Below are 20,755 nucleotides of genomic sequence, written 5' to 3'. Positions count from 1 at the left end.
CTTATCCCATTTATTCATCATGCATGATAAAGGTGTTAAAAATTGGGTTTGTTCCTGAATAAGTCCCAGCTGGGATAAATTTACCATTGCAAAGGATTCCTAAATGTTTATGATTCTTCCACATGCTTATGGTCTTCTTATCAAACATAAATTGTAACTTTTTTTTCAAGAAAACCTAGTTTATCCAGCAATATAACACTTCATGGCCTACTGAAACATAATTAATGTGACTTTCCTGTGGTCAACATACTATAAAACATAGTAATACTATGTGACAAATGCTATTTTCCATAACAAGTATATATTAACGTCATTGTTAATGTGAAATGAACCACAAGAAAGGTTAACAATTTAACTTCTATGCAGTCTATATTAAGGCCTTAATGGTTTTCAAAGCTAGGTTGGTGGGGTTTTTTTTTGGTTTGTTTTTTTTTTTTACTTTTTACTCTCCAATTGGGAGAAACATATTTGAAATAATCTCTTAGAGAAAAGCAATTCTTCATCTCTCTGGGGTGGTTACAGGTTCTTATTTCTTTTCCAAATTCCTGTTTCTCTTCAGCATGTTAGCAGGTTACTTTCCATCTAGGTTGGGCAAATTTTCTATTGAATTGCCAGGTGCTTCTGTGTTGAACCTGGAGTACATAAATGGCTAACAAGTATATATGTCAAACTCATTCCTGAGCTTGCACCTTTCAGATGATCTGCACTTATGTGGCAAATCAGGACTATCCTGTATATGCCAGACAAACTCTGTGTATGTGGAGATACATGCAAAGTAATGCCTGTGACATTTTGAAAATGAAAAATGGTAGGTGTAAGTAATCCTAAAAATTTGCATATATTTCTCTAACTCTTAAGAAATACAAAATAGAAAGTGGTGTTTAAGAGATATGGTGCATATAAGAAATTAGAGCTAGTAATTTCTCTACTGTTTCTCTGTGATTGTTGAGCTGTGGAAGTTACACAATTGGATTAAGAGGGGGGTTTAGCTGTATAGCAGTGATGTTCCTATAATATCTGTTAATGGTGAAGTAAAAAACAGTTTGAGAAAAAGGTGAAATACATTTTTTTTTATTCTTTCTTCCTGTGCAGTTATTACAAGAAAATAAATTGTGTTATTAGTATTAATAATATCTCAGTTGCAACACTTAGTGAGCTGAATCTGTTACATGACTCTGTTCACTTTTACTAGTTTTTTTACTTACTTTTCCCTTGCTGTGATCAAACTATGATTTTTCCTACTACAGGATATCACCATTTGTGTCCTTGATCTTTCCATACTGATGAACTATCAAGATACCCTGAAAAGTGCTGGAAAGGGTTTGAGGCTCAGATCTTTAATATTTAATTGTTAACTTAAAAATTGTTGAAAAAATAAATATGCACTCCCCCAACTATATAGACACTCTTTACTGCACATAGGGATAAAATACAACCCTCAGGATATGAATGAAATGAAACAAAGTATTTTGGGGTCAACATACCAAGTGGATTAAGCTACCAACATTTCATTGCCAAGCTAAGTCTCATGGAACTACTCATTATACAAAGCTGCAATAACTTGCAATAGTAAAACAGACACAGGTATCAAAATTTATTGATGTAAGTACATAAAATATATCTGCACAGTATATATTTATATATTCATGAGAGAAAGCTGGCAGCTACTGTGATACAAGCAAGTTATACCTCCCGTGCCAAAAAGAAAAGTATATGAATAAAATAAACAGCCTTCCAGCAGAGATGCATTGGCTGCAGGCCCCAGATATCAGTACACACACTTAAGTTCAAAGGATGAAACAAAACTTGAAGACTCTCATGTTCTATTGATTCAGAGGTGCCATTTTTAGTGAAGTTCTCTTTTCTTTAAGTTCTAATGAAATATCAAACAAAATGTCTTTGTTTACAAACATTTTTATCTCAGAGGAAAACCCATTTTTTTTCACAGTACATTGTTCGTAAAGATTCTCAAAATTTTGCCCACTCACCTATGACTTTCAAAAAGTCTATTTGGCCACCTAATGTAACGTGCAGATCACTTGCACATAGATATTTATTTATATACTTGTGCACAATGTAGTTCATCTTAACATTTTTTTTACTTAGGCATTCAAAACTTTTATTTTTGGCAAAAAAGAGCCAAAAGTGGAGTTGTGGTGGGGTTTTTTTGTTTGTTCGTTTGTTTTTTAATTTCAGTCAGCTGTGTACCATGTAATTAAAATGTTGTTTGGAGTAAGCACATTTTGAAGACAGTAGTATTCATATAATTTCATCAGACATAGAATCTAGAAAGAGTATTTCACACTCCACTCACTTAAATTAAAGATTTCACTGCAGAAAAAAAAGGTTTCAGGCAATAATTTATGATCTGCTATTTCATATCTTCTCTAGGAATATGGCTTCATGAATTATTTATATTTATCTAAGCCATTAATAAATACAATACAATAGTGTTCCTCCTACCCTAGTGATAGGCTGCTGAATTCAAAAAGAATTTAAACAAATAGTTTAATAAGCAAATGTATAACACTTAATTATCATTTTGTATCCAATAACACTGCATAGGTTCAGCTGATTTATATTACCTATTCTGTCTCTAGGGAGTGATCTAGAAAAGATATTCACAGTAAAAGTTTTTGTTTCATAATACTGAAATTTTTTAACTGACCTGACTGTGTTCTTAATGCAGGTATTTTACAGAAGATTTCATTACCTGCCATTTTTATTTAAGTGCATGTTTCCAAATATAGAACATTTTAAATTAAGGCACAGTGGGGAATATAAATTACTTAGGAACAAAAGCTTTTAATAGATGCTTGTAATTTAAAAGATTAAAATTTAATGTAGTAAAAATATGAACAAAAAAATTACTCTTATTTCCTAAATATGCAATAGAAAGTGGAAAAAAAAAAAACTATGAAGATGATCTCAAAATAGCCTTAACTCTCCTCTTAGAATTCATTCAGCCTCCTCCCTTGCTGCATTTATCGTTCCAGAGAGAGATTTGCAGCCTGGTTTTGTAACCATCTAAAAATTAGTTTACTTTTGGAGCTTGCCTGTAAAATAAAAAGTAGATTAAATCAGAGTAAATGCCTTGTAAATGTAAGAATAATACTTCATCATCCTACATATGTGTAGGATGTTGCCTCCTATGTTTTGTCTAACTTTTAAAAGACCAAAGTCTTGAATTCTACAGCTACACTTCTGAATTAACTTTATTTGTTAAGCAGTTTCTACACTTAGAACATGAACTACATCCAAATTAATATTTTAAACAAATGTTTTCTAGTAAAGAAATCTATTATGTTATTACATATTTAGAACACAAGGGTGCTAGAAATTTTTCCTGCTCATACCTTCCTACCATAACTGTGGTAAAATGAAGTCCAGTTTAACAGAGATTAAAGTATGAATAGAAAGCCTTCCATTTTCCAAAATTACCTAAAAATGAATCTCAGAATTAAAGGTACAGTTGTCCATAGTCAGACACAACCGCCACTACCAAAGTAGGGGGCAGTCTGTTCTTTAAACTCTGACTGAATGAGAATGTATAGTATGGTTATCCTGCAGTTGTAGATTCTTCTGAAGGGAGTAGGCTTATGATATAAATAAGTATCATAATGAGTTCTGGGCCCCACAATTTAAGAAAGATGTTAAGGTACTTGAATGCATCCAGAGGAGGGCAAGAATGTTGGTGAAAAGGGTGGAAAGAATGTCCTGTGAGGAGCGCCTGAAGACACTGGGTTTGGCTAGTTTGGAGAAAATTAGGCTGAGGGGTGACCTCATTGCGCTCTACAGCTTCTTGAGGAGGGGAGGTGGAGAGGGAGGTGCTGAGCTCTTCTCCCTGGTATTCAGTGACAGGACGTGTGGGAATGGCTCATCTACCTGGACTTCAGTAAAGTCTTTGACACTGTTTCCCATAGCATTCTCCTTGGGAAGCTGGTGGTTCATGGCTTGGACGGGCGTACTCTTTGCTAGCTAAAAATCTGGCCAGGTGGCTGAGCCCACAGCGTAGTGGTTAACGAAGTTAAGTCCAGTTGGCGGCTGGTCGCGAGCGGTGTTCCCCAGGGCTCTGTTTTGGGGCCAGCCTTGTTTAATATCTTTATCAATGATCTGGACGAGGGGATTAAGTGCACCCTCAGTAAGTTTGCAGATGACACCAAATTGCGTGGGAGTGTTGATCTGCTGGAGGGTAGGATGGCCCTGCAGAGGGACCTGGACAGGCTGGATCGATGGGCTGAGGCCAACTGTATGAGGTTTAACATGGCCAAGTGCCAGGTCCTGCACTTGGGTCACAACAACCCCATGCAACGCTACATGCTTGGGGAAGAGTGGCTGGAAAGCTGCCTGGCTGAAAAGGACCTGGGAATGCTGGTTGACATCTGGCTGAACATGAGCCAGCAGTGTGCCCAGGTGGCCAAGAAGGCCAACAGCATCCTGGCTTGTATCAGGAATAGTGTGGCCAGCAGGAGCAGGGAGGTGATTGTCCCCCTGTACTCAGTACTGGTGAGGCCGCACCTGGAATACTGTGTCCAGCAGGAGCAGGGAGGTGATTGTCCCCCTGTACTCAGTACTGGTGAGGCCGCACCTGGAATACTGTGTCCAGTTTTGGGCCCCTCAGTACAAGAAGGACATTGAGGTGCTGAAGTGTGTCCAGAGAAGGGCAACAAAGCTGGTGAAGGGTCTGGAGCACAGGTCTTATGAGGAGCGGCTGAGGGAACAGGGGTTGTTTAGTCTGGAGAAGAGGAGGCTGAGGGGAGACCTTATCGCTCTCTACAACTACCTGAAAGGAGGTTGTAGTGAGGTGGGTGTTGGTCTCTTCTCCCAAGCAGTGGGTGATAGGACGAGAGGAAATGGTCTCAAGCTGCGCCAGGGGAGGTTTAGATTGGATATTAGGAAAAATTTCTTCACAGAAAGGGTAGTCAATCATTGGAACAGTGGGCCCAGAGAGGTGGTGGAGTCCCCATCCCTGGAAGCGTTCAAAAAACAGGTAGACGTGGCACTTTGGGACATGGTTTAGTGGACATGGTGGTGTTGGGTTGGTGATTGGACTGATGATCTTAGAGGTCCTTTCCAATCTCAATGATTCCTAGTTTTTGTTTTCATTAAAAAATAATCCAGCCACCAAGCCAGGAAGCATGAAATTACTACTCTGCCCTTAATTGGTTTGGTGGTGGACTTGGTAGTGTTAGGTTAATGGTTGGACTGGATGATCTTAAAGGTCTTTTCCAACCTAAACGATTCTATGATTCTATGATTCTAAGCTGTGTCGGGGAGGTTCAGACTTGACATCAGGAAGCATTTCTTTACCAAGGGGGTCTTCAAACACTGGAAGAGGCTTCCTAGAGAGGTGGTCGGTGCCCCAAGCCTGTCAGAGAGGTGGTTGATGCCCCAAGCCTGTCAGTGTTTAAGAGGCGTTTGGATAATGACCTTAATAACATGCTTTAACTTTTGGCCAGCCCTAAATTGGTCAGGCATTTGGACTAGATGATCATTTTAGGTCCCTTCCAACTGAAGTCTATTCTATTCTATTCTATTCTATTCTGTTCTGTTCTGTTCTGTTCTGTTCTGTTCTGTTCTGTTCTATTCTATTCTATTCTATTCTATTCTATTCTATTCTATTCTATTCCATTCTATTCTATTCTATTCTATTCTATTCTATTCCATTCTATTCTATTCTAGTAGTTGGATGCCACTGTTTATGCAGTTCCTTTTCATTTTCCTTCCTCTTTTTCTCCTTCTCTTTTTTCTCTCTCTGTATCCCCTTTCTCTTTTTCTTTTTTCATTTTTCTTTCTTTTTCTTTTTCCTTTTTAATATTTCTTTTTTCCTTTTCCTTTTCCTTTTCCTTTTCCTTTTCCTTTTCCTTTTCCTTTTCCTTTTCCTTTTCCTTTTCCTTTTCCTTTTCCTTTTTCCCACTCCCTTTCCCTCTCCCTTTTTTTTCTCTTTCTCTTTTTTATCTTTACTTTTTTTTATTTCTCTTTTTTTGCTTTTATTCTTAGAGAAGATTACAAGGTCCCTGAAAGATTTGGTTTGGAATGTTTTATTTTAATTGTTGAGTGCCTACACCTTACTTCAGTATTCCCAATATGTTTTAATGTAGGGAATGTCGTCAGGCAGATCACATTATTTCAATTCTTGCCCATGTTCAATTCTGATAGAGTTCTCATCTTCTTGGATAGAAGATGAAGTTCTCTCTTGCTCTTCCAACTGCTTTATGAGGACAGATTTGCAGGAAAAGACAGACTTTTTTCCCTAAAGAAGTGTTTGATGACAGTCTTTAGTATGCTTGATGCTTCCATTCTATGTGGTGCTCTTTACTGTTCCTGCACAGGTGCACAAACATACAGATTTTCAGTCCGTTCCTGTATTTTTAATTTACTTCTATTAAAACCAACAAGGCTAGTAAAATTTATTGATCTGATTCTGGGAATCGGATAAGTTATTTACCTGCCCCCCGCCCCCCCCCAAAAAAAAAAAAAAAAATCCCAGCCACAACATTTCTAGCTATAATGTCTCTATTGATAACATACCTGAACAAGAAAGTAAGGCTGAAGTTTCACTGTCATTTTAAACTGGTATAGGGCTACTGCATTTTGCAAAAACCTGACAGCTATATGAGCTGGTTTAGTGACCTAAACTGGCAGAATATTGTTCATCTTTTTTCAGAAAATTAATTTACTTCATGTTTAACCACATAGCTGCTAATGAGGCTGGATGAGCACTAGTCATAGTATGAAGGAAGCAGTGATAGCAAACAAACTGGGATGTGAAAGAGGAAATGGGATTTCTGCACAGCCAGCTGTTAGACTGAGTCTGAAGACAATCCTGACAGCCTTCCCTGTTTTCTGGTAGTTGCAAAAAGCTGCAATGTATCTCTCAGTGGCAGAGATAAAACAGTTGTAATTTAACAGAAGTGAGTAGTTGCAGGGCGAGGGGGAGCTGTCAAAGTAAGTTTTCCATATTTAAATTTTTTTTTTTTCATGCCTCACATTAATTCTATCTCAAACTTTGTAGAACTTGAGCAGTACAGTTTTCATCCCCCTTCACGTCAGTGCTTCTTCATTTTTTACTTCTTTCTGTCTTTTCTTCTGGTCATCTAGGCTAATAAAGAACATTATGGTAGCAAGAATGTCACAAGAAATGGACACACTGGCTTGTATTAAATATCTTTTTTTAAACAAAAAAAGATCTGTAGGATCCTTTCAATATTAACTGTTTGGAATTTATCAACATTCCTTAATCTCTGAAGTTAAGCACTTACTGTAGCTAGGGCTGCTTTCTGTGTCCTAACATCATTCTCTTTTCACACCTCCGCCAAATTGAACAGGTGACATGTTTTGAAGGGGCGTGTTTTAAAAAATTTCCTTATATCCCAGGCAAGACTAGAAAACAGTGACGCTGAGCACAATGACTGGCACTGAGCACGACTGGCACATTCCTTTCAATTAATTTGTACATTTGGCAGTCAGTGATCAATGCACAACATAATTTTAGACATTTTTATCCAGGAGAGACAAGGCAGGTGTCTTTTTAAAAAAAAAATGTTTCCATTACTTCTCTTAGTATTGCACAGTTTTCTAAAATCAAAATCATATGTTGCCTTATTTGAAAAACAAAATAGCATCATAGGCTCCACAGATATAGTTACTGAGATCTTGCTTTGCTTCTACTCTTGCAGTAATTCAGTTGTGGCTGACACTGGTAAATAGAAGGTCTATATTTTTTACATATCTGTGTTTAAATATATTTGTGTAAAACCAAGAAAGCCACAGGTATGAATGATGCAGGAACCTTTCAAAAAGCAGACAGTTCCAAAATTGAAGAGAATAACCGGTACATGAAGTATTTATTTAGTCCCCAAAATTGTTAACAATGCACTTGGTTAACATAACTAAAACCAAATTCTACATATCTGAAAGTATTGAACAGTTCAGAAGTTTAAAATTTACATTGATGAATATATATTCCTGGATTTCCTCTGTAAAATACTAAACCCAACAGTCAACACTGGCTTTAAATTTAATAATTGTTGAGATTTCAGACTCTGCAGCTATTTCCTGTTTATATTGTGTGGGATATTGAAGATATCTGAGCTATCCTTCTCTATTACCTGTTGTAAAGTACTGCTCCTGGAGAAAAATCTCCAGTCCACTCTCTGTCTACACAGAAAATGTGCATATGTGTTTATATATATATATTATACATTCTTAGGTAATTTCAAATAAGTGTAATGAACACTGTGCAATTTTTGCACTCTGAACTTCAATACTAAATGTATAAACATTGTCCCCTGCCTATAGTTTTCAAAACCTAGAGCATTACAAAAAATAATAATAATAATAATAAAAATAACTTCTAAGCAATCATTTGGTTTTATTGTTAAGACACCCTTGTTCTCTTGAAGCTACTTATTACCTTCAGACCATACAAATTATGTAAAATGAGCATTTTTTACCAGTCCTTGGAGATGAGACATATAAACAGATCTGTCTCTTTAGGAATAAATAGAAAGCCTTGTACCAACACAGGAGGCCTTTTTCTTCTGCTTGCCTGCACTTAATCTGTAATCCTTCATATAATTTGAACTGTAATATTAATCACTTATACATGCATAAAAGTGCTGAGCTTCAGTTCTTTTGTAACTAAAACAAATTAATACATTTGTCTTCATTAGTTGAACCTAATGCAGAAAAAATAGGTGCAAATTATTTATTTTTATGCAGGTCAAACCATGTATTGAAACTAATTTGAGAATTTCAGTTGCTTGAGCAGTTAATTTATTGTTGCTGAAATGTAAGAATGTGTAGCTAACTTATTTGATGAAAGAACTGGTTTTTTATAGTTGCTTCAGAAGTATAAGCATATTGAAGCACTGAGAGACATGCTAAGAGACTGAGCTTTTATCAATAAAGAATTCCCAAAACACTTAATGTCCAGTAGCTGTTGTGAGCAGACTCTGTCTTAGAGAAGCGGTTTCCAGTAGGAATTTACTGAACAGAGGTAACTGAAGCAAAGACATTATTAAAACTTCAGTGTTGATTTTATAGTGCCTAGGATCATATGTATGTATTGCATTGTCAAACACTCATCTACAAATGTAAAATGTCTCTGTCCTGATATATCACCCCTAATTAGAAACAAACTAGTGTGTTGCACACCAGCACATGGTGTTTGCATGGTTTTAGGTATTCTTGATCTGAAAAAGCTGCAGCATCAGCTATTTATTTTGTCTGTCTTGCATTTTCTGGCTAAGTATTCCTTTTTCATTGCCTATTAGAAGTGGGATGTCATTTCCCAGAAACCCAGGCTCACTGAATAAGTACCACCTTCCACCCAATGTCCTGTAGTTTAACTACAGTGCTTTAAGGTTCTTCTGCACGGTGAGTGAAACACTGAAAACCAATGTTTTTAAGCACTCTTTGAGTAGTTGAGGTTTCTTATTCTCACTGTATATATGATGCACACTGTTAGCTGATGCCTCCTTTTTCCAAAGATCAACCAAAGATCAACGTTTTTGTGTTCAAAAAACGGGTAGATGTGGCACTTCGGGACATGGTTTAGTCTAGTCTACCCTTGATTGGCTTACAGTAGATTTGGTAGAGTAGGTTAATGGTTGGACTGGATGATCTTAAAGGTCTTTTCCAACCTAAACGATTCTATGATTCTATTCTATAAGAACTGACTGCCTTGCTTCTGTAGTCATTTTAACCTTGTAAATCAAATTGGGGAACAGAAGTCTGTGTGGAAAACCTGAAACAGTCAACTTCTTTTATTTATCAGAGGGATTAGAAATATATGGAACATCATTTACTAGTACAGTAGCAGCTCAAACTTCTTATCACCTATAAATGCAATATGAGACTTTGTAGGAATTCTGACAGCTCCAAAGGTCTATTTTTTTTTTTTAATAACTTAAATTAATATTGTCCAGATTTAAGATGTCATTGCAATTAGATGTGCCCAAAGCCACTTCATACCTCACCCATGATGTAACAGCTAATAGCAAAACACTGACATTCATGGTTTTCAGAATTTTCCTTATAGCTTGGCAGGGTGTTGGGGTGTTCTGCAAAAGCATGAACTGGGTTTTCAGGTCTGGACGCTTTTCTTATAACCTTACACTTTTCTTGTCTTTCAACATGCTCTTGTCGGCCTGCCCAAAATTTTCATGTACAGCAGGACTTTATGTAGCATTTCGTCAGACTTCCTTAATTCAGCTATTTATTGCTGGATAGTATTAGACAAATACTTCCCACAAAGCAGGCTATATTGGCAAACCATTCATATGTGAGTGATACAGGATTGCAAGGAGGATTGAAAAAAACCCACTGTACAAATATGAAATACGTCTAGCTGTGGTAAAAATAATATCACTTATTTTCTCAGTACAGGTTTCCACAAAGTTGTCGTCTTGTTCTGCAGCTGCACAGTTCAACAGGGGTAGAGAGATAATAGTGTACTATAATTATGATCTTTTCAAACTGTCTGTGATGTTACAATGCGTGAAGAGTCTATGAAAAAAGTTACTAACTTTCATTTGTTTGAATTCAGTATTTAATCTGTCTAAGAGCCATGCTTTAGAGCTGTTTGCAATGATAGTGTGAGAAGTGACTGAGAAAACTAAACTGTGTTAAAAAGAGAAAAAAGAAAACAAAAGAAAAAATAGAATAGAATATGCATGTCTAATAATGTAATCATGATCTGAGTATTTAAAAGAGTAAAAAAAAAGAAAAGGCGGCCTTCATTCTGTTCAGGTTATCTTGGTACTAGAGAAATAGAAAAGAAATAGAGAAAAATGGTGTATATTAACTATTAAACCTGGTATCATCATATCTTATTCAAATTATTAATTATAGCCAACCATTATACATGCATTTTTTTAAATTTTAATTTACTCACTGTGGAGGAAGGATAGATATGTTTTAAGCTACTTACAAATTAATATATTCAAGGATGTCCCCTTTCCAGTTCTAAAATCATAACTACTTATGAACACAAGAATTAATGAATGGCTATTGTAGTCCTAATTCTCCCATGTATTCATCTAATTTTGATATCAGTTATGTTGCATACTTATAGCTGGAAAATTATGAGAAATTTAATATGAAATAAATCTCAGCTACATGATCCCTCTTGGTTACATTTCAGCTTTATAAAACTACACAAACTTTTTAATGACAGTTCTATAAAGAAACGATCAGAAATTAGCATGAATTGGGAACGGTTATGACTGGGGAGAAGTGAAACCAATTAGAGAACACAGCACTTGTGAAAGGGTTTTGATTACATTTGACATAAAATACTGGTTTTAAAATGTTTCCTGCCTCTTACCAGAAGCTTGTCTTTTCCAAGCCATACATGTAGCTCAAAGGTGAGAATATATATATACACATAAAGGAATAGTGAACAGCTTTGTTTTGTATTTTGTTTTGAATGTTTGCTGTTTTAATTAGATATGGCGTAGCTTAGACTACTGTAAACATCTACTGAGGATTTTCTATTGTAGTAACTGCAACTTAATGAATATTTAATGTTTACAATATGTCTAATATTACAATATGATTATCTTAATGTAGCATGATGTGTCAGGGTTAACAACCAGAATCAGGAAACACTGATTTTGTTTCATCAGAAACATTAACTCATCCTGATTAATATTTTATCCTGATACATCCTTTGGAAAACAACAGTAAAATTCAAAGTTATGTATTTAATCAGAAAGACAAGAGTGGGAAATCTAATGTATATGCAACACAGCTAAATTAAAGTTGCAAGTATTTCTTGTATTAGACCTGCTACTTAACTATTTATTCCCAATATTGTCCACAACATGTGGAGTATTTAAAGAACTTTGAAAAAGGCTTCTTCATGCCCAGAAGTCTGAAAGTCCGTGAGCTAAAAGTCCATAAGGAAGTAGAAGGACAGTTGGTAGAGGAGCAAGAAGTATACTTTTTATTAATATTTAAATCTACCTCATATTTTAATGTATTAATCATAAATGAATAGAAAATGTATATAAATGTTATTCGTCTCTTGGGGTGGCAAAACCAAGATTTTCACAACTTTCTACATTAAAAAGATATATATCCACTCAAAGATTATTAAATTAGCAGTTGTTTTCAGTATACTTAGGAAGTGTGTTTAAACACTGTGTCTGGGATGCTTTGCTGTTAATTCATACCTTAGAGGTGAGAATGCTGTAATGTCTGATCATTTCATAAATATAAACCAACAAATTTGCTGTGAGGCACAGAGCTAAGAAACAGGAAAAAGTGTTTCACTTAACATCACAAAGAAAGCCTGTCATCAAAGCTACATTTAGAATCCACATCCGTCTCCTGGTGTAACGCAATGATCTCAGGTTTGTTCTATACTCTTAAAAATACCTGGCCAATTGCTACTTCTTACCTAAGTGGCTAATTTTGCTAATGAGAACATTTTTTCATGAGTTGCTTTTTTTTTTTTTTTTTTTTTTCAATTGGTGAGCCTTGTTCATTTACTTGGACTTAAACTGAGATCCAGATTTCGGGTTAAAGGAGGATCTGCTCCTGTGTCAAACTTGCAGGAACTGTTGCCTTTTCTTTTGATTTATTGCTCTTCTCTTCACTGTGGGGTGTGGCTTTCTTCCTATGATTGCCAAAGAATTTTAATCCATCAAATCCCCAGCTATGGCAATGACATTACTCCATGACCTGGAAAAGGTCCTCAGTGATCTTTTCTTATGTGAAAATGAGCTAATTTTCAAAGTGGAGCCAGGGGCTGGGAACTGACACAATCCCTATTCTTTCTTCGTGTGTTGCTTTTGAATCCACAGATAGGAAGAATGAACCAAGCTGTGTTGACCCTTCTCTCTGGTGTTTCCCTCCAATCCCAATTAAAGAGGGTTAACAGAGTTAGGGAGCAGAGCTGGCTGTGAGTTTTAAAAGAAAAATATTTCTGTGGAGCTAAAGTGCTTCTCCTATACCCAGTGCCCCTGAGCTGCCTATTCCTTTTCTATGGCATGTTATAACTGTGGCTGTCAGTCTTTATTACTGAGTACTGACTATGCTACAGATTCCTGGAAGGTATTTCAGGCCCTGTGATGCATGAGGCTGTAAGAAGTAGTTTTCCCATGGTTCCTCATAGTCTAAACATCTGCTTCACAATTATGTGTAAATGAAATCCCTTCCAACTTGTTTCTGTCATGCTTCTGACTCCAGTATGTATGACACTTAAGAGAAACTGAACTCCACATACTGTATCACCAGTTATCCCCTAGCAAGGAATGCGTTTTCCAAAGGCCTGGACTAAATTTGGTCTTGAAAAAAAAAAGGAAAGCTTCATTATAGCAACTGATGGACAGAGATAACAGAACAATATAATAAACAAAACTTTCAAACATGATTTAACTAAGCATGCAATCAGTTTAGGGGCAGAACATTTAGTCTGTGATTCTTGATGGGCTAAGCTATGGGGTAAGTAGAGAGAAATGTTGATATGCTAAGACTTAAATGATTCCACCTGTCCCCAGTAGTATAAATGTTGTTAGCCAGCATTTTTATGGAAATGTCAGATCAGCCTACACTGCAGTGAGACTGTGACTGCAACTTATGTATATGTACCCAAGCAAACTTTAGGATAGATACATCAATCTGGTGTAACCACAATGGGAATGGGCTCATGCTGGGGGAAAAAAAAGAAAACCACAAACAACTCAAAACAAAAAACCCCAAACAACCCCTATCCTGAGTTTGATGCTTCTTCCTTTCAACTGCTAAAACTAGAACTTGAATTGGTTGATTTGTTCAATGTAAACTACAGCTTCACATACAGCTTCAACACCTAGATATTAAAAGACTCTTTTCTGTTACATGTGGCTTTCTCCTTCCAATAAATACTTCAGTACTAGAAGTAGTTCTTGATGATCAAATTTTGTACCTGTATGCTGAATATGATGGTGTGTTCCTAACTACCTTTCTCTTTTGCTTAGATCAAATACACAGAGTATGAAATAATGTTGCAAGATAAGTAGAATAGTCTTGGGGTTTTTAATAACAAAGGAAAAAAATAACAGGAACAAAAGACGCTATCAGTGGTGTAGGAGTGTTCAGAATGGATTTTTCTGTGTAGTAAATCAAAAGTAACACATAACTATGTCCCATGGGCACCAACTTTCAAAATACCAGACCATTCATAGTGATTTCTTTTGGTAAAATGGACCTGGAATGATAAAACAAAAAAGTTCCTGCTTCAACATTTTCTTAATGAAGGAGTTAGCGGAATGCTGCTATTCCTTTCTACTTACTTAGGGCCAAATTCAGTTCTACAGCTCCCAGTATGCTCAAACTCCTTTTGTATTTGATGGAATAAGTAAAACAGACTGAAAGTAACCAGGCAGGAGATTTTACTAAGATTTTACTAGACCAGCCAGATGAGCAGGATTTCAACATACTAATCTGTATGCAGTGAAGTCTCAATATATAAAGCTTATGTGTTCATAATTTATGACTAAACATATCATTACGTGCATAAATCTTTATATATTGAGACTTCAGGGCAGAAAACTTATTCGTGTATAACTTCTGCAATGTTTCTGAGACTTCATTATCTTAGTTTTGTACAGATGCTTCAGACAATAGAATTTTATGCAAATTTTCATTTTAATTTTAAATTTTCATAAGCAGGTAACTGCAAATAGAAATTATTGCATTCCTTATTGAGTTTGTTGATCATAGGAAGGCCCTAAGTTCTCTACAATCTATTACAGAAGATCTTAAAATTATTCTTCTGGCAAAAATTCTGATTCCTGCAAACACCAGCTGGAGTGGGATCAGCAAATAATGTATAGATTATGTTCTGTAGGCCCTCTAGTCCCAGTTTGTCATGGGAATAGCTCATCAGTTGATAGAGAAATGAAAGCAGTAGGAACCAGCAAAAGAGATGGAAGAAAAAGTCAGATATTTCTACACTGAACTTCTCCCTTTCTCTGCACTCAATGGAAGATTATATACTCATCTTTTTCCTTGATTTTGGGATGGATTTTAAAATATCACTGTCTGTCCCCTCCTAGTCTTCTCCCCATGCACAGACTGCAAGAACTTTTTCAACTGCTTGTCTTTTTATTGAAGGTTGAGATGTGATGTTCACATTTCTTCACATGGCAGAACTTTATTCTTTTCTTTTTCCTTCTGCTTTATTACTTTACTCTTAATCATACTGCATTTGTTTTTGCACGTGCATTTGTATACATTGTCTGCGAGTCTTAAAGTTTACGTTTTCTGGGTCCGTGTCCCCCCCCCCCCCCCCCCCCCCCCCCCCGCCTTGAACAGTAAATTCTATTAAATTAAATACTTCTGATTTTAAGAAATGTAAGAAAAACAGGACATGGCCTTCTGGCAACACTTCATGGGAGGGCTTCATTCATTTTTCAGTTATGTCATAGGAGTGATAGTGAAAATTACCAGTAAATGTCAAAAATCTTTTACATTTACTTGCTGAAATTTTTCATTTCTGCAAGGAAAACAGTTTTAACTTCTAGAGTGTAATCTGGATGCCTTGTCCATATTCTCTATTAATTTTCTCTTCTTTTTGTATGCTAACTTTATCATCCACAGATCAGACCATGATACTTTTAGCCACTTCAGATGCTTCTGGGTGGATTTTCCATTGCTGGGATTTACAATCTAGCTTCTATCAGAAAAAAATCTAGGAGCAAATAAAACCTTAGGAAATAATATTGTTGCTATGCTTCTTTTGTTCTCTTAACAACTACTTGAATCAGTATAAACAGCATTAGAAATGACTTCTTTAAAAATATCAGATTATTAAGTGTACTTGTTTGTTGCAAAATGTGAATCAATGAATTTGGATCATTGTAGGTCATTCAGAAATAGACTAGACTAGAACTACAGCACTGAATGCTAGCTTTTTCATTGGTATAAAATTTTAAATGTTTAATTTAACAGCAGCAGTATGCAATGCTGGTCATCCCACATTGATCCTTACTTGTGAGATTACCATTTTTGAGACAAGATAATAAGGTACAAAAATACAAATATTGCAGTGGAAACACCAAAGGCCTTGTAATCTGTCTACTCCACAACTATTTGTGCAAAATTTAGCAAATCACCAACAGTAAGTGATACTGTTGAACTGAATCACTATTAATTACATGCTTCTAATGCAATCCTTGTACACTTAACTAATTGTAGGTAGGATTAGCTTGTGCTTTATGGTTTCTATCTGTGCATTCCTCAGTTAATTCATTTTTTAAACACTTCAAATGGACTACAACTGTATGTGTACAAATCTGGTCCCTAGATTATATAAATAGTACATGAAGAATAGTTGGTACTGCCTATATTTAGACCAAGAGAAAGTGTGGAAATGAAATGCAAATCAGTTTAATTAGAAAGCAGCCTGTCAGCTCAGAAGATGGCTTAAACTGGGGCCAAAATTATTTCTCAGAATCTAATGTTATTTACGTTGTTGTTGTTAAATATTTATAGGCAGTGCAACACTGAAAATATCCCCAAAAGATTACAGCATGCACTTACACTTCCCCAGGCTCTTGTGGACTAATCACTTTCCTTCTTCCATCTGACTGAAGACGTGTGTCAAGTACATGGTTTTGCAGAGTTTCAGCATAATCAGGATGCTCTGAAACAGTGTGACTTAGGTCCCTGCATGCGCAAGAGAGTAGAAAAGAGCGTGTTTTCCTTTCTTTCTGCTTCTTCTATAGTCCTGTGTAAACACAGTTTAGCTCCTAGTGCAGAATATCATTCTTTTCTAAGCATAGGCGATAAAAACACAACTTCTTGCATCTTAAATACTTTGAGGCCAGCTGTTCCCACCTTTTATTCTGGAATAAAGGAAAAGCCTAGATTGTTTTGTAATTAATGGTCCTTTCTATGTTCTATTTTCTTGCTGGCTTTATTCTCATGATAAGCTCTAGATATGTAAGAAGAAATTGAAGAAATAAAGAATAAATTACAAGAAATTCCAAAAGAAAATATATGTTTTTCCAAGAGTGTAAATGGTTTAAAATATCCTATCCATGCATTCCTTCAGCTTCTTCACAGTTGATCACGCTACATGAAATAGTCAAATGGGCAGCATCTCTCTAAAGGATGCTGAGGAATTTTTTTTAAAAGGTATCAAGTTAATGAAAATGCATTTTATTACTTAGCCAAAGGAAACACTGTAAAAATTATAGCTAGTAAGTACCATTATTATGACAGAAAGAAAAAGAAGGATTCTTTGTAGAATTGCATTCATACCACATGAAAGAGGGTATGCCATGCCTTTTCATCTAATCTCTTTTTTTTCCCTGGGATTTCTTAACCACTTTAATGAAGAGTCTTTTGTTCCTGTTTTCGAAGGAGGAGAAAAAAAATGATGGCTTTGTTCTTTCCTTAAACATTACACAAATCTTAACATAGAAAGCACTTCTAACTGATGTGATTTACTCTCTAACATTTAGAAAAGAAAAGCTTTCTCCATTAACATTATTCATTAATTAATGTAGATTTTAAAATACTCATTGAAAAGTCCTTATACACTATATAAAGAAAATGGAGCAGATGACATACAAAGATATGACACTACCCTTTGAACTGTCCCTTGAAATATTGAAATGTTCAAAAGCTGCAAAACTATAACGTCATTTTAAAATACTGAATTATGAGAAAGAAATACATTAAAATATGAAAAATTACATCCCTGTTATCCAAACACACTTAACCTTATCTTTCTGAATGCATAGCTACCTGGTACTGTTAATAAGCAAGTGCGTGCTTGGAAGGTATCTTAAGTGCCTGACAATCTATCAAATAGAGATTTTTGTGGCTTGGTCCTGAAGCATAAATTGTTGTTTCTTCTTTTAATAAAGTAATAGTATAAAGTATTAGTTACATATCAGACCTTGGATTAGCTTTAGGGTAACAAGCTATGAAACAACAGCTTGTAGATTTATGTATATTAGACTAAATCTACTGCAACATAATTAAAAACCTGACTGAAATTGAAGACGAATACTATTTGGCTGGATATAATATTTGGGCATGAAGATGTTTGAGACCGTGGGACTAAGTGTGATAGGACTTGTTGCATCAAATTTCCTGGCTTACCAGCAACACCAGCTATATCAAGTTTTGTCAAGTGTATGTCTGCGTGCAGGTGGGTTTGTATTTATGTGACCAGTGTGACCGTGGTGAGATGTAAATGGCTTTTCAACAAATGTTATGGTTGTAGAGGATATAGTTTTTCCTGTGACATTATATTACATTTTATCTTACCAGGAGTAACTAACTTTGCTTAAAATATACCCCATGCAATATATGTTCCCTGTGGTCTCTTTAGGTTCTCCATACAGAGACAAAATCACTATAGCAATTCTTCAGCTGCAAGAGGAGGGCAAGCTCCACATGATGAAAGAGAAATGGTGGAGAGGCAATGGCTGCCCAGAGGAAGAAAGTAAAGAGGCCAGTGCTTTGGGAGTTCAAAATATTGGAGGAATCTTCATCGTGCTGGCAGCAGGATTGGTGCTGTCTGTCTTTGTGGCAGTGGGGGAGTTTTTGTACAAATCAAAAAAAAATGCCCAGCTGGAGAAGGTAAATACTGTCTTTTCATATTTTATTTTATATTTATGGTCTATTTAAATAATACTTTAAGCATTCGGTAGCAAAATGTATGTGATACACACTGATTGTTTATTGCATACTACAGTACTTGTATAACAAAGGATCACAGCAAAGAACTCAAAGTTTTACATTTACAGCTTTTAATTTGTCTTCAATGTGTTTAATTGTAGCCAGATTTCAGGACAAGTGACTATTTCTCCTCTTATTCAAGCCTGAAAAAAGACAGCTTTTTACTCCTGGAAGTTCACTGCAGTTAATTTTATGGATGAAGAAGAAATCCGAAACTGTAATGGGAACCAAATTAATCTTCTACAGATAATTCTGATTTTCAAAAGACAAACTGTCTGTAGCTCAGAGTCAAAATCTGAAAATGTCTCTATACAAATGTTCTTTAAAGAGGTTTATATTTGCAAAGTTGTCCTGGTAGCATCTGGAAAAGATTACACCAGCATGATTTTTTTTGGTGGATTTACTACTGATACGATGTCCTGTAATTTCAAACGGACTGAGTTTTGAAAATTCTAGTGTTAATTTGTTCTGTACTTGCAATTTGTACAACCACAATACTGTAATTGTGCCAACACTAGTAATATCTTGTGAAATTCTTAGTTGGAATTATCATTTTTGCATAATAAATAAATAAATCTCTCTCTATATATGTGTCCATGTTTAAACCTAAACTCAAACTATATATTTTATTGCTATCACATATTCTGAATTTTAAAAATTGAGAGAAACTATTGGATTTTACTAGGTCCTTTTCTTTTTTTCTTCTCCTTTTGAGGAGCTTATGACCTATGGCAATTTCTATATTTTTATTTAGTAATTTAATTTAACAAAATCAGTAGTAAATCCAACAGCAATATTTATATTGGTATTTTTCCAGATGCTACTGGTGAATTTTTGTAACTTGAATTATTATTCAGCAAATTTACAATTTGTGTTCACTTCTTTTGAGGCAACCTTTTGGTATGCAAGTGTCCTGTTATAAATATATTGTTAAAGAAGTTTTTTTTTTTCTAATACACACAAAAGGTAGTGTGAGGTCACAAGGTCCTAAACACAGTTTGAACATGGGTACATTTTATTAAACTGTTAAAATCTCATTTAGATCCTCCTCTTTGTGATGCTACAGGCTGATTCCTTTCTGTTAACATACTATTGAAATGTTATGTTTCTGAAATGAATTTGTGAGGGAAAAGATACCAGTTACCTAAGTAACTCTTGTAAGTCTCAATAATTTTTATCCACTCCTAAGGTGGATATGGATTTCATATGGACATCAGTATAATTTAGTTTAGCTTTTCTGGATTTTTAACAAACACTCGCTTAGAAAAATAGAACTGTTTTAATAATAATCTTGTAACATGAGTTGAGTATTTTGCAGGGTGTGAATGCATATCTTATGTGACAATACCAGCATGTTGGAAGTTGTGTGAGGAAGCAAACAGAAACTTCGTAATTAAGGACTTGTTTCTCTAAGCCCTATGGTTTTGTGGTTTTGTTTTTTTGGGTTTGGGGTTTTTTTTATTTGCTTCTTTTTTATTTTGGTTTGTTAATGATGGATAGAGAGAGCAATGACTGGAGGTATCTGACCTTTTAACAGTACTTGTACCAGAAAGGTATCATCATATCAACAAGTATTGAGGTACTTCAAAAAGTTAGGAGTGAATCTGAAGCAGCTGAGAGAGTCTCTCTCCTCTCTTTCCTCTGTGCCACCATTCTCTTTCCTTCCCTCCCTTCCTCACTACACCCACATACCCTGATGTCAGGACACCAGTAAAATTTCAGTAGAACTTTACTTATGGAATGAAATGAACAGGAGAATGATGCCAGCATCCCTACACATGACCTACCCCAGCATCTCCTCACCCACTCTTCTCCCAGGACCCACAGACCCTCAGTGAATGTCTTCTTCCATCCTCTCCAAATGTGGCAGATCCCCTTTGCCTAGGAGAGGGAGTAGCGACAGCCAAAGGGGAGATAAGCAGTACAAGCAGTACTGTCATCTGTCTCCAGTATCTACATCTCCTCTGCTGGGATGAGTAAACTATGCAAGTAATGCTGCCTTGACTATCTCACAGGGAGAGTGGAGGCACCTATTTTTGGTAACGTTTATAGTTTCATCCCTTTA

The 20,755-nt window shown here is 35.7% G+C and overlaps 1 protein-coding gene across 1 annotated transcript in view; it reads left to right on the top strand.

The window, feature by feature from the left end:
* Positions 1 to 20,755, top strand: part of GRIK2 (glutamate ionotropic receptor kainate type subunit 2) — a 449,336-nt gene that overhangs the window by 415,219 nt on the left and 13,362 nt on the right. The window contains 1 exon segment of the mRNA XM_075708130.1: positions 18,341 to 18,591. Within this exon segment, the coding sequence (XP_075564245.1) occupies positions 18,341 to 18,591 (251 nt within the window).

Source organism: Pelecanus crispus, chromosome 3 (assembly GCF_030463565.1).
Source record: "Pelecanus crispus isolate bPelCri1 chromosome 3, bPelCri1.pri, whole genome shotgun sequence".
Taxonomy (NCBI): Eukaryota; Metazoa; Chordata; class Aves; order Pelecaniformes; family Pelecanidae; genus Pelecanus; species Pelecanus crispus.
The sequence above is the reverse complement of the archived record's forward strand: the minus strand, read 5'-3'. Positions and strand labels throughout refer to the sequence as shown.